The sequence below is a fragment of the Notolepis coatsorum genome (genome assembly GCF_963971535.1).
Source record: "Notolepis coatsorum genome assembly, chromosome: 7".
Classification (NCBI taxonomy): domain Eukaryota; kingdom Metazoa; phylum Chordata; class Actinopteri; order Aulopiformes; family Paralepididae; genus Notolepis; species Notolepis coatsorum.
The window spans coordinates 32,247,420-32,262,182 of NC_140171.1; the positions used below are offsets into that span (position 1 = coordinate 32,247,420).

The following is a 14,763-nucleotide window of genomic DNA, read 5'->3' on the forward strand; positions in this document are numbered from 1 at the left end:
TCACTTTCCCACAAATAAAATATTATGATTGTAAATTAATCATTTAAAACATTTAGTTGTGTCCAAAGATAATAGTTTACCTCTCAAACCGGAAGTCTCAATAGCTGAATGTCATCTATAGCACCTTTAAAGTGTAACAGCTACTCTGACATCACAGATTGGTGTGGGACAGAGTGTACAGCATGGTAAAAATATCAACCACTAGGGTAGTAAAATGATTACTTAATTAATTGTATTAAATATTAATGTGTAATTACTCTTTAATGACGATACTTGATTTGTGAATTTGGTTAATCCGTTATAGGGTGGTCACATGATATTTGTATGTATACAGATACCACAGCCTTTTATGCTCCATGATGCTAGTGTTGACCTTTTTATTTTTTAAATGCAACTACCACATATAAAAAACATTTCTTCAATCAATATCTGAAATGAAAAAATAAATATACTAACCTTTGTATTGTCTTTTACTAGTATCAACTCTGCTACTAAGGAATCTACCTTGCCTATATTACTACCTACTATGCACTCAAGTCTGTAGCACTCAAGTTCAACACTGTTTGACAAACAATGTTCCTTACCCTTAGCTGCCAGAGTTGTACCCTTCCTGCTGACTTGTTGTACAGAACTTGTAAGTTGCTTTGGATAAAAGAGTCAGCTAAATGACTAAATGTAACAACAAAATGAAGGAATAGTAAGGTGACCTTACCTCTTCCGCTAAACATGCCTGATCACTCAGGGTTCTGGTCAGAAGTTCAGATGCTGAGTTGAGAGTTTCCACATAGGCCTTGTTCAAGGAAACCTATACCAGGATACAAAACACTGAATTACAGTATTGGCCGGAATATCAGATGAGGATTGTTGCAGAAAGTTAGATCCAGGGACTTTAACGTTAATGTCAGATGATCCACTGGCACATCATTGGGTTTAAGAGGGTTAAAAGTAGGCCAGGTTAACCAAGGACTGAGGAGGAGTTATAGCTTTAAGATCATGGTGATCAATGAGGCAGAATCTAATTGAAATATAACATTATGGTTCAGTTTTTCACTTTAGAATATAAGCATACCTCGTTTTATTAATCATGTTGTTATTACGGGTATATTTTGATCAGAGGTTGTTTTATTATCAGAGTTGTCTTATATACTTGAAACATGCAAGAATATGAAATATGAGTCAAAACATAATAATATTAACAAAATTAACACATAGACATGTATCAACACCTGTTCTGGGTAGGCCCTGGTCAGGGCAGTCATGAGTTCCTGGTGAGAGCCCACACTCTCCTCCAGGTTAGAGATTTGCTCGTCACAGTGCACTCTCAACTGTTCTGTCACACTGAAGGCCTGGAAATCAATCAAATAAATCAGGCAGGACGACACACATTATTTAGGTCATTTTCAGTGTCTGGAAGTTTCTAAAACTGGAACAAAAAGCTTTGCTCACAATGAATTTGTACGCTCCATTTATCACAATTACATGCTTCAACTGGCTTCAAAGGCACGATGGAAACAACACCCCCTTACCATAAAGGTAGAATCTATAATTTCTTCAAACAGTGACCTTTAGGCAAAATATGACAACATGGTACTGTGCTTTGTTTACAGTTTTTGTTTGATGTGTGAATTGCATTTCAGTGGGTATAGGGGGGGTTTGCTACTGCTGGCCACACCTCAGGCTCTGCCAAGAGGGGTCTGGAGAAATCCACAGTATGATTTTACTAAGTTACTAAACTCCAACCCACACGTCAGACCAAAACAAAAAAGTAAACCAATACCAAGCGGGGCTCTTTTGCCTAGAGGTCGCTGTTTGGCGGCATTACAGGTTATACCTTTAACTCTCAGTGAATATAATAAAAACCTCGCACCAAAACTTAACCTCTTAAGCCATAGTTTCAGAAGATTTGCCTAAAAGTACATACCGAAGTAAATGGAAGATTGCTCCACTTCTACAAGGTCCATTTGCATGTTCTTGGTATCTAGGGACATCTATGGACCTCATGGAATGTATTCCCACTAATATTGTGTCTGTTACTATGCTTGAGTAAATTGTAATGAACCAAAAGGAGAATATCCATTATTATTATTATTATTCGTTTCCCCCCCCCCCCCATCTTTGCTAACATTGACCAAAAGTGAAAAAATTCACTTCTTGAGATCAAGTGTACAAAACAAAACATCTAAGCAAATGAAAAAAGGGCAGATGATTTACAGGTTTTTTTGTAGATACAGTACAGAATTTTGCCATCTGGACACACGCAATTTGAAATATGAATATAGAATATCAGGCCTATAAATTACCTTTTTATGGGCAAGTCATACATCTATGGATCGGCCCAAATCTCCTTTCCAATGGCAGAGTTAAATCTGGATTTAGTACCACCAGGCGCCCGTTACAGGGCAGCAAAGACAGTGAATGAAATCTACTGTAAGTACAGTTACTTTTGTATAATGTGTTTTTTTTCCTAGACGTTCACAGAAAGATAAAGAAACAATAGACGTTGTATTTTATGGCAATAATGTTCAGGTTTGTTTGAACCGTGAGATATAATCACGATTTTCAGGTCAATATTTATTTTTCACGTCAATCACGTGGCTTTGACTGCGACTGGTGTGAGCTGGGTAGTGTAGTTTTATGAAAATTCAACATCCATCGAAAGCCCTGGGGTCTCCTCTTTCTTAGGACTACAACAATTTCATGACGCAGCCATGTCTCGCCATGTCTAAATCATCCGGTTTCTGATGCAATGCACTGAGATTTTTTATTTTCTAAACAAACGTAGTGCTGAAAATATACACTGACTGCTGTTTTGATAGGGTTAGGGTTATCGAATAACGCCAACCAAGTATATATACGTTAGGGGTGTAACGGTACGCGGATACGTACTGTACCGCCTCAATGTGGTCCTCCGGTACAGTACGGGCTGTGCACCGAGCGATTGCAACGGTATGGAACCTTTTTTTGCTGAACTTAAATCCCCCCGGCCCTAATATAACGTGCACAACTAACCGGATGTTGTTTGTTCATTCCACGCAGCGCGCAGCTACACTGAACGAGAGCTGTAATTCAGCATAGCATATTAGCCTTAGTATGGCGAGTCAATACTAACTGACAAGCCAGTTATTGTTCAACTTTATTGCGAACTTTATCACGCATTTGAAACGGCATCACCCGAATGTGAATATCACTGTCTGGTACACGGAAGAAACATATCCTAGTGCAAACCCAGCTCCCCGTTGCAATCCGTTGCATTCAAGCAGAATCTCGCTATTAATTCACACCAGGCCAAAGCAATAACAAACGCCATATGTGTTTTTATAGCAGCAGATCTGCGACCATACTCCGTTGTCGAGAACACTGGGTTTAAGCACATGTAAAAAGTAATATAGCCCACTACCTAGTTCCCTCTCGTCATTAGGGGGACCCTGATGTAAACAAGACAAACGTCTTTCTCTGGTCTGCATCCCCTTAACAATTGTGTGTATTGAGCCGTACTGTATTGTACACATTCTGCAATCTGTTAAATAAAGTTTTTCATTCATTCATTCCGTATTTCAGCCAGCAAGTCATACCACCAGCTCTGTATAAACTAGGGCTCCCCTTTCATGACTGTGATGCAAGCCCTGCCCCTGTATTCAAGCATCAGTCATGAAAGGGGTTATGTATAAACAAGCACACGCTACAGTTGTCCACGACTTATCCTCCAAGGCATCTGCTATATAATAATCTTCAGATTTACTTACCGGTAAGTGTTATTAGTAGGTTACAACAGTAAGCATTAGTTTGCTCAGTCAATTATGGCCAATTCGTTTTATATTGTTTAATACAGTTAAATAAATAGATAAATGAAAAGCTATTTTTTTTTGTATTTGAGTAACGTGGACCAGGGGGTATACCCGATCGCATTGAATCGCTTTCGGGACGCCAGATTCATTATGCTGTGGGGGGTTATGGCGTGGGCCAAATGGACATACGATCTAGCAGATGGCAATCAAATAATTGGAATATTCTTTTTGTAATCTCACCGGCCACAGGTAAGAGCAATTTAACGTCAATTTCAGCTTGGTTGTGCATTTTTTTCATAGCCATCGCCCTCATCAGCGTATGCTGTTGTACTAACGAATGCCGTTATTGACAATCAATTAATCAGAAACCCCCCTTTCATGCATGCATGATGGAACATAATATACTGATCATATACATTTGAATTTTTTATTGTAGCGTGTATAGGGACGAAATGCCAATGGATTAAGTATAATATGCGTCGTGGCCTATTACTGGCCTTCCAGGAATTATCTAATTATACCGCTCAAAATCCACTTATATTCACCACGGTATAAAACGGGAATGTATGGATGGAAAAAATATTCCTTTTTCACATCTTGAACGATAGATACTCGATGCCAAATGGGCCATAGTATTGCATATATAGCTATAATATTTAAATAGTTATAGCCCTGCAAACAAGGTGAGCGACTCCATAGGTTTAATGCGTTGGCAGCACATCATATCCCGTTCAAAACGTTAATACAGACTGTATTGATCCATTTGTGATGTGAAATAGATTGGGCTTAAGAGGTTAATAGCAGAAAGAATTATTGAAGAAATCTCAGAGGGGCAATTCAAAGGTCCAACCAGGATGATCAGGCAGGTAACAAAAATAACATGGATTTTCAGAGTAAAGGTTGTCGTCAAGGGAGGTTTAAATGCTGCATGCTTACTGCCTGCTTGGCTGTCAAGGCCTCCTCCATCTGTTCCCTCATGTCTTCTCTCTGTTGGAGAGAATCTTTAACCTTCTGCACCATCCTAGCCTGGGTCTCCTTGAACTTCAGATGGAAGGACTTCATCTGGTCATACTAAACAAAAAAAGGCAAAGGGAGGAACAGAAGTGGTTAACAAGAAAAACAAGATCTTTAAAAAGGCTTTGTGTAAAAGGGGTTGTTAACACATTCGGGACGGGCCACGTATAAATCCGTGTTTCGAATCCATGCGTTGTGGACAGAGGCACGGATAAATCCGTGGCAAATTGTTATTGCTTTTATTCCATTTTAATAACCTATTCAAGGTCGCCGAGCGGCACTGCAGATTTACCCTACTCTATGAATTCGACAAGGTGCAATACCGGCCAGATCCTCTTAGGGGCGCTATCGCGATAATGCAGTGTGCCCTGTGGCTGAACGGATCAGTCTTTTTTTTTTACTTTCAATGGAGATTTCAGTTAGCAGGATTCTAGATGTGTAGCCTGTAGCTTGGATTACGTTTTGGATCGCAGATCTCACCATGCAATAAGGGGATTTATCATCAGCCAATGGACATATCGATCTACCAGATGGCGATTGATAACGGGGAAATGCTCGGGGACATCCCACCGGACCACGGTAAGATCTTTTTCACGTAAAGTACAGCCCAATCGGGCATTATTATGATACTCAACCAGGCGTTCGGCCAATGAGGCTAATGCGGTTATTGGTAATCGATAATCAGAAACGACGTCCCCCCCCCCCCCCCCCCCCTTTCATGCATACATGCTTTGGGATCGTGCCAATCATATGCAGTTTGAGTTATTTCTGTAGCATCTGTAAAACGGAAATGCCATTGGATATAACGTTAGCAGCTATTAGCCCTATATCTAGCCTTCCAGAAAATATACTAGACCAAATCCCCTTTAACGCTTATATTCACGGCGCTATAAAATGAGAACCTATTGATGATTTTTTTTTTCTTTAAGCCATTTTGAAGGGACGGTTTATGGACAGATAGCAATACTATAAAGTATAGATTTAGCTCTACAAACAGCCCCACGTTTGTTTACATTTCCCGGTCCTCTTGACATTAATTAGACTCATCCCATGGCCGCGATTGTGTTAAGAGGTGATTTAAAGGGACTGGTATAGACAGAGTGAGCTCCTCTGAATGTAGCTTTGACTGTACACAATAGCTAGATGAATGAATGTATGAAATAGCTGCAGTAGAAAGAATTGTTGTAGTCAACTCATTATCAATTTAGATTTTGGTCTCCTACTTGTGGCACAAAAAGGTTGTACTAACCAACCTATTGGGAATTAATTCTCTATCAAATAAACGACAAATAACAATAATTCGCAAATATGGAGATGGTGCATAAACAGCCATTTCACATGTTGGATATTTTTGCATGTTACCAGTGACCTCAACCCTGGTATACAAACAAGGCTACATCATGTCTAATGGTTAATGAGACAAATTTAGGGGATAAAGGACACATTGGCAGCAAGAGACATCAATAAGACATTTGTACCTGGTTAACGAGGCTATCTTGCTCCTCTCTGACCATGTCTACCATCTGCTTCATGTTGGAAAGAGTCGAGTCTGTGTCAAACCTCAAGGTAGTCTGTTGACACAAAATTGAACATTGAACAGAAAACATAACCCTGCAGAATGTGGTATTTCATACAACGTCTGAACCATCGTGAAGAATCTGTCTCGTAGAAGACGTGCAGTGCTCACCATAGTGGCCCTGGTGTCCTGCATGCACTGGATCAGGTTCCGTAGAGATTTCTGGTCCAGCTCCAACTCATCAATGGTTTCCAAAGCCGTCAAATAAAGGTCCCTGTATGTTGTCGTCTGACAAAAACAACAAAAAACAACATTCATTTTGACAACTCGAATGAAGGAACAGTATGATTGCATTCAAGGTGCTGTAAGTGGTATTTTTTTGTTCAAATAAGTGTTAAATAAACTAAATAAATTACAATAAATATAGTTACAATAAACACTAGAATCTAAATATATACTCAGAGTGTGTAAGTAAGTATACACAGGTGCAGTATACGGTATACCTGTACAGTGCGATGTCGCCCGTGCTATGAAAAAAATCAGTGTGTGCGATGAATGAATTTACTGCGTGCGTGTGAAGTGAATCGATGGGCCTGGGCCACGCTATTCTACTTTGTAGTTGTAGTCTATCGTGCGATTAAAGACCATGTCCCCATAGAGTCCATACATCCAACACCAAATCCCATAATTCCTAGCAAACAATCTAAACGAATCTCTGAAGTGAAGATGAATGTGGCCTATTGCATCGCCAAAGAAGAACTTCCTTTCAATAAGTTTAAGTCGCTAATTTTGCTCTGCAAGAAGAACGGAGTGGATATCAGTCCATCTTATGACAACCACATCCGATGTGGAGAGATGATAAGAGACCATAGCCGATGAAATTAAGTCGGACCACCTGGCACTGGCAGTGATGATTGACGGGGACACGGACACTTCTAACAAATAATGTGAAACCTAAACACTGTTGCATCGCAACACTGCAACACGGTTTTCAAAATAAAGGTCACATATACACATACCTTAGTAGGCCTCTTATCAATTCTTATAATAAAAGTCCTGGATATACGTAAACATGAATTGGCATACCGTAGATCTCTATAAACCGCCCAACACATTGATCACTTTAGGCACACACTGAAACCAGTAACATCACAAATATGAAGCAGGTAATTACCCATAAAAATAATAAACCTTTCATGGGGTTATTTACAATAATAATTTAAAAAAATGATAAAGCACTTTTCATTGTGAAACAAAGGTGTGCAGAGTTCCTTGTACTCCTGATTAATGCAATGGTGTGTGTTTGATGATCTCATTCAAGGAGTACTACAAGCTAATTTGAAGCGTAACATATTGATGTCTTGTATACAGTTGTTATGTCCCTGCAATTTACCGTTATGGGCAAATAAAGAGAAAATGTTTGTCTGAAAACATTTCTTGTTATGGTTTGGATTTTGTGTGCCCTGTATGCAAGATTCATGTCCTTTGCCAGTCACATACCTATTTAAGTCATGAACTGTACTACATGTGGTTGTTTTAAGAGATTTTAGATACGTTTTATACTCATGCTACAAGATTTGCCTGTGCTACAAAACTATCAACCTCTGTAGCACCAATGCTATGTGCAAAAAAAGTTAACGTACAGCCCTGCCTGACTGTCTACGTAAGGTAAGTATGCCATGATATACGTCATAGTCTGTGCCGAGAAGAGGGAGAAACAGAGTGTGAATGCATTAAGAGATTTTGTGTGTGCGCGTGTGTGAGTGAGTGTCTTGTGAGTTTAGATTCTGTAATTGTTTGCTAGGATGTGTGATGGAGAAGATTCCATTTGTAATCTTAAGTGACCTCAAACCATGTCGATCCTATTTGAATCCTACGTGTTTATACCTTGATCTCGTGGATTAAAATAAAGCCTTCAAATGTGTGTGCATGTGCCAATCTGTAAGCGGCTTTTTTATTTTATTTTTACAAATTGTAAAATTGTGTATTCCCATTTCAATGCCTGAGAGTTAAGAGAACCCACAGACACTCTGTATGGAGCCTCTAGTGTTTGTACCGAGCACAGACAGCCTGGCACAACCTCCGAGCAGTGGAGAGGGACCATATGAAAAGGGATCACAAAAAATCAGGCATCTCATGTACTGGTCAATGTACCTCGTCCAATGGGAGTTTAAGAGAGTCCTGGCTTTTAGGGAGTCCTACTGTGTAATAGAGGGATCAACTCTTTACCACAAACTTCACGTTAATGTGCTGTAAGTGGAATTATTTTGTTAAGATAAGTGTTAAATAGCTCTACATTCTGACAGCCATCACTGATGCAGTGTTTGGTCAGTAACATGGGTCTCCCAGTCCCTCCCAGGAGAGAGAATTGTTTTTACTTATTTCAAGAAATCTTTCAATATTAATAATTTCAAGATTATTTAAATGGTTTTGACCCTTTTTGCAGTGTGGAGTTCTCTCGTCTGATAAGGTGGGAGCTGGATTCCAGAAAATGTATTTTCTGTTTACTGCAGAGGGACAGGAAGACACATGTTACTGACCAGACACTCTATATCAGTGACGGCTGTCAGAGTGTAGAGCTATTATTTTAGGATGTAGACCACTTATTTTTTAATATCACTTACAGCACCTTTAATCAACGTCATTATACTGTTAACTTTTAATTTCCCATACACAGATATTTTTATTTTAAGTGCCTAGTGTGTCAAAACTTATCTAATTGGTCTACAATGTTTTTTTTTGTTTTTTTTATCATCTTCTTAATGCTGAACTTTGTAGAATGACACTAAAGGTCCAACCAATGATCAAAACATAAATAAATGGTTAGCCCCACCACCAAAAATACAACACTGGAATGGAGACAGTCATTCTATAGGTGATTAACTGAGCTCTTGACACAAGGACGAACACTAGACAACAGATGAATCCGAGTTTTAAATAGGAATGTATAATTATACCCCACACCCATATACCGGTAGTAAAAAAAATTTATCACAGATTGTTAAAGGGGAAGTATTTAGCTATTTCTTTCACTATTTGGGCAATTTTACACAATTCCTGAGAGTCTATGGAACACATCTGTATGTTTTTTTTTCAATAAAATTCATTGTTTTGTATTTAATCAAGTACTTTGGTGCACCACTTTCTACCCTTACAAAATCCAAACTGTTTTTGGCTGGGCTCCGTCCATACTCGCAATGCGCTTTGAGTGACAGTCACCCACCTGCACTGGCAAGATACCTTTGGGGAAGAGAGAGAGAGAGGGAGAGAGGTAGAGACAGAGAGAGAGAGAGAGAGAGAGACGAGAGCACAGAGCGCGACGCGCGTGTGTGCTCGAGTCGTGAGTGTGTGTAAAAAGCAGGGGGAGAGAGCTGAGGAGAGATCGCTCAGAGACTCGCAGCGTATGAGCCTCTCCCTCTCTCCCTCCCTCTCTCTTTTTCTCTCTTTTGGGGAAGTGCAAGTGTCTGACAGGGAAACCGCTTCCGCATTATTTCCACTCGCTCCGTTTTGGTCATAACTTCAATGTTACACTAACTTCCTCGAATTGTTGATTGTGGGCGGTGGCTACAACCACAGAAGGAGCTGAGGTTACGCAGATCACTATTCTTACATGTCAGATTGACGTAAATTCAGAATGGCTTGGTTTAGTGGGGGAGGATCTTGTCTCAGCTGAACTGGAGGAATGCACCTGAAGAGAATTTCACACCTAGTCAGTGTTGGTACAACCCCACATTGCTAGAAAACAATGCAAACCACTGAAAAAGGCCATTTATAAGATAGGGGCCCTTTAAACGACATTTGGTATCCTACCTGGTCGAGTTCAGTGTGGTCCGTCTGTACCAGTGCGTCCCTGAGGTTCGAGGGTGCAGGGCCCACAGTAGGGCAGCTCCCTGTGGCCCGCTGCTGCACCAGAGCCTCCACCATGATCATGCTGGACCTCAGCCTCTCTTCAAGCTCCTGTTTGGAGAGACTCTCCAGGCTGCCTGGGAGTATACTGAGACCAGGTTGAGAGAGCGAGAGGTTAACAGTGCAATCATATACATTTCAAGTTAATCCCACATCATGCACTCAATCACGAATTCTCACAATAAGCAATATAAACATATGATCAAATATCAGAGTCATGGCCGACACTCACCTCCATAGGGGGTCGGTCATAGTGCAGGAGTCGACCACGGAGAACTCCCTCTTCCTCTCAAACTGTCCCGATGTATTGAGGCTGTGGTCTACCAGTTTCACAGGTGTGATGCCCACACAGACACTGTGGTGCTCTGTGGGGGTGGTAGAAACGGCAGCAACGGGAAGTGGGCCAGGAGCAGCACCCACCTTCCCCGCCGCTGCAAAGAGGAATTCAGCCATCTGCCGGAGCTGCTGCTGCAGGGGGCCGTCGGGGATCATAGGGATATCAACAACAACTGCATTCTCCACTTCACACTGGGGTACGACACAGGGCCTCTCGTCTGCGGCTGTCACTCTGACCGGGGATGACTGGGGTTGGTAATTGGATTTAGTGCAGAGTACTGTATAGGGAGTACTGAACATGGGCAGAGGCATGGTGCTCTCCAAGGGTCCAAACTGGGGGAGCAGACTGGGGTCCAGTTTAAGAGCTGCCGCCAAGCTCTTTTCACCCTCCAGAGCAGAATCGTCAGTTAAAGCCAGAGCCAAAGCAGACTGCCTGCGGACCCGTATTCTGGCGATGGGGGCTCCTCTAACAATTGGACTGAGCAATTCAAACTGCACAGTGTTCGGTACGGAGGGAAACTCTGGCAGAGCGGTCAGAACATCCAACGTCTTCTCAGCAGGCAACTCTTCCAAAGAGATAGAAGGAACCTGGCCGGTCTCAGTTGAACCGAAGGCGCTGTCTGTTGCACCACTGGACTCTAGCACTTCTCCTCTGGAATGCAAATCAGTGTTGCATTCTAGCCCCTCCTGCACTTCAACAGGCGGGGAACTCCTTCCTAAAGCCCCAACCTCATCGCAGTTAGAAGAAACGGTGTCCTGAAGCATGGAAGGCACTGCACCATCTTCAGTGTGTAAGGAACCTTGCTTGAGGGATTCTTGGACAACTTCACAGTTGCCGTCTAGATCTTTCACCGACTCTACTGATGTAGTCACCATTGATGGCTCACCGATAGCTGGTGGGTCAATACCGGACACAGCTCCATCGTGTTCCACGTGGTAATAATGGTGTTGAGAATTATCTTCGATTTCACCCTGCATGATGCTAGCATGCACACTGTCGCTGCATGGGAGAAGGCAAGCCCGGGACTGGTCCTTGGGCAGAGGGGTAGTCACCTCCGGCAGCCCGGTTGCATCTGAAAGTTCAACTTCACCTCCTGTGCAGATGAAAGATCTGAATGTTATATCTCCCCACCTGTCAGACTGGCAACCAGCTGAAGCCAGATTCCTTTTTTCTTCTTCATTCATAGCTACAAGTCTGCAAGGTAAAGGTTCACTGACAGAGGAAAGGTCACCACTTGCAGATACAGAATCTTCAATATTAAAATAAGGGTGATCCGCGTGGTCACAACTGGGCTGCAAGTTGGAGCCACTCAATGCAATACCTGGGTTTACACGGTCATCACATAGAAAAGTGCTCACAAACTGGTCACTCGGTAGAGGAACAGTCTCATCTGCTATTTTGGTGGCATCTGAAACTTCAACCTCACCTCCGGTGCAGACAAATGATTTGAAAGTAACATCACTTAGTCCGCTGGTGGGTTTTTCAATACCAGTTGAACTCTCAGAGGTGTGGCTGAAATGGGTTCCAGAAGAAGCCAGGTTACTTCCATTGTTACAATAGGGGTGATCTGCATGTTCATCTCTGCACTGTTGATGACCATCATCTATAAGAATGCTCGGAAATACATCTTCGTCTGGTAAGTGGCTCCAATCTTCCGCCTCGGGTAGAGGGATCGTCTCCTCCGACAATCTGGTGGCTTCTGAAACTTCCACCTCAGCCCCGTAGCAATTAAAAGATTTTAACGTGACATCCTCTTGTCCACTGCAGACACTCTGGACAATTCGGGACTCCTCTGTCGCACATGCATCATCATCCGCACTCTCGGACACCGGCCTTGTATTTGAAACCTTGTCGAGAGATCCGGTGTCGATATCAACTGAGGTAGTGTCCCGTTCTGCATCACAGTAGGGATGCTCAATGTGGTCGTCGCATGACTGGTTGATCATGCTGTCAGTGATGAAGGTTTTTTCTCCATCACAGGTGTTGTTTGGAAGCTGACCCTCGGGTAGATTGATAGTATCTTCTGCTACCGTGGAAGGCTCAGGAATCTCAACTTCTCCACCGGTACAGATGAAAGATTTTAAAGTTATGTCTCCAAGTCCACAAGCCGTCTCGGGAGTAGCTGCATCGTGAGTAGGAGCTTCGTCACCTGGCTTGGGAAAAGTGGCGTCTATTACTTCAGTTGGTGGAGCCCAGTGCAAATGTGGGACTGGATCGCAGACAGGAATATCACCCTGTTGGAAAGAGTAGAGGGTGAGAAAGAGTGCTGAAAAGAGTCATAGTAGGTCAACAAAAGGGCAGAGCCTCTCAAACAGGGTTGCCAGATGTACGATAATTATCGTATTTGTAGAATACATTTGCCATCTGTACAATCAACAATGTCAAAAATCCCATAATGAATGATCATTTTATCATAAGCTAGTCATTATCACAGAGCCTCAGGGACGATAAGACGGCTCCTAAATGTGGTACTCTAATCTTACCATGGTCATTTTGAGGACATCGCTTGTGGACAGTGGTCTTGATTTGAGCCTGGAGGATGGACTTGAGTGATGTAGCATTTCATTCTGGACACTTCTTAAAGGGGTGCGCTCTCCAGATCTAGTAGGGGAAAGCTAATGAAAGAGAAGCAAAAATGTACTTTCTCAGTTATTACTGGGCAGTTTGTGTCATCGTGTCCATAACAGAGAAGATAGATTGATTGATTACAGATTGCAGAATGGGTACAATACAATACAGGACTCTTACCATGTCTTCCCCATTTGAGTTGGACTTTCTTGAGAACATTTAACCTTGAATGCTAGACAAACTAGCTTTACACCTGCAATTTGAGACAAAACAAAAGGCTTTAGTAGTAGTCATTAAATGTCCTGTGCTTTTCACTGTCAAATCTCAAACTGGCTGATGATGCCGTTTTGGAGCGGACTCTGACGCAACTAACAAGCTAATCTGACGTATTTTAGGCAACCAACATTTTGTACAAATAAATACTTATTGGGTTACTTACTGAGATGACGGGGTAACGTTAGTGAAAGCTTGTCTTCTCAATTTTGCCTATCGAAAATGTGTTGTCGCATTGGCTGTTAGATTACACAGACGTCACGAAGTAAAATGTGCATTTGCTTTCAAAATTAGCTAACAACACTAACATTAAGATGTGAAACGTTTCGATTCCAGTTGCTGCGTTAACTATATCCATATATAACTATATATCAAACTTGTATTAGGTCCAAAACAACAATCCTACCGTTAAGTCTGTCAAACCGCCTCTCGTTCAAAACACAAATGCTGCCCTGCTATTGGTTCAAAAAGCTGAACCTTTTCCGGTTGAAATTAGAATGTACTGCCCCCTGCTGTTGACTATCTTTTGATTGATTGATTGATTGATTGAAAACTTTATTAACAGATTGTAGAATGGGTACAATACAGTACAGCTCAATACACACAATTGTTAAGGGGATGCAGACCAGAGAAAGACTTTCGTCTTGTTTACATCAGGGTCCCCCATTTTCAATTCATCAGGACATATATGACATACATGACATACAGATAGTCAGTACTGCTACATCTATACATTTATGACATACCAGATTTGCAAATACAGTACTGTTTGTGATACAGAAGGAGTCAAGAAAAGGGAGTATATACATTTGACGTAGAAACTGTACATTGGAGGAGGTTGTGTGGGGGGGGTTGGGTACATTGGGATATTGACAACCATACTGGGTAATTTACATTGGAGGTGGTTGGGGGGGGGGGGCCGGGGGGCACACTGTATAAACAAGTAATACTGTACATTGAGGGGGGGGGGGGAGGAGACACTGTACAAACAAACAAAATTGTACATTGAACTATTGACAAAACCATACTAGGTAAATGACTGTACATTGGAGGGGGTTGGGTTAGGATATTTACAGGGGCCAGTGTTGAATTGCAGTCTCCCGTAGGTGTCCCTTGAGAGAGGTTTTGAAAGTGGGTAGTGATCCACATTCCTTTACAGCTTTGGGTAGGGCGTTCCACATTGATGTGGCATAATTGCGAAACGTGTTTAGTCCCTTATTTGAGCCGAATCTGGGTTTAACATGATTTGTGGAGCTCCCTCTGGTGTTGTGATCGTGGTATTCACTGACCTTTGGGAAGTATTTTGACATGTACATGGGTACCTTGGTCGTGTAGTGTATCTTGTAGACCAGGCCCATTGCAAG

At 41.9% G+C, this 14,763-nt stretch overlaps 1 protein-coding gene across 1 annotated transcript in view; it reads right to left on the minus strand.

Annotated features, from left to right (window-relative positions):
* spag5 (sperm associated antigen 5) overlaps positions 1 to 13,750 on the minus strand; it is a 34,871-nt gene extending 21,121 nt beyond the window's left edge. The window contains exons 1-10 of the mRNA XM_084319333.1: positions 13,566 to 13,750; positions 13,307 to 13,379; positions 13,042 to 13,173; positions 10,454 to 12,792; positions 10,126 to 10,309; positions 6,487 to 6,603; positions 6,278 to 6,370; positions 4,722 to 4,856; positions 1,227 to 1,346; positions 713 to 805 (exon numbers count right to left, since the gene is read on the minus strand). Of these exons, the coding sequence (XP_084175459.1) occupies positions 713 to 805; positions 1,227 to 1,346; positions 4,722 to 4,856; positions 6,278 to 6,370; positions 6,487 to 6,603; positions 10,126 to 10,309; positions 10,454 to 12,792; positions 13,042 to 13,173; positions 13,307 to 13,345 (3,252 nt within the window). The 5' untranslated portion in view covers positions 13,346 to 13,379; positions 13,566 to 13,750. The remainder of the gene's footprint in view (positions 1 to 712; positions 806 to 1,226; positions 1,347 to 4,721; positions 4,857 to 6,277; positions 6,371 to 6,486; positions 6,604 to 10,125; positions 10,310 to 10,453; positions 12,793 to 13,041; positions 13,174 to 13,306; positions 13,380 to 13,565) is intronic.
* Between the last annotated feature and the right edge of the window lie 1,013 nt (positions 13,751 to 14,763).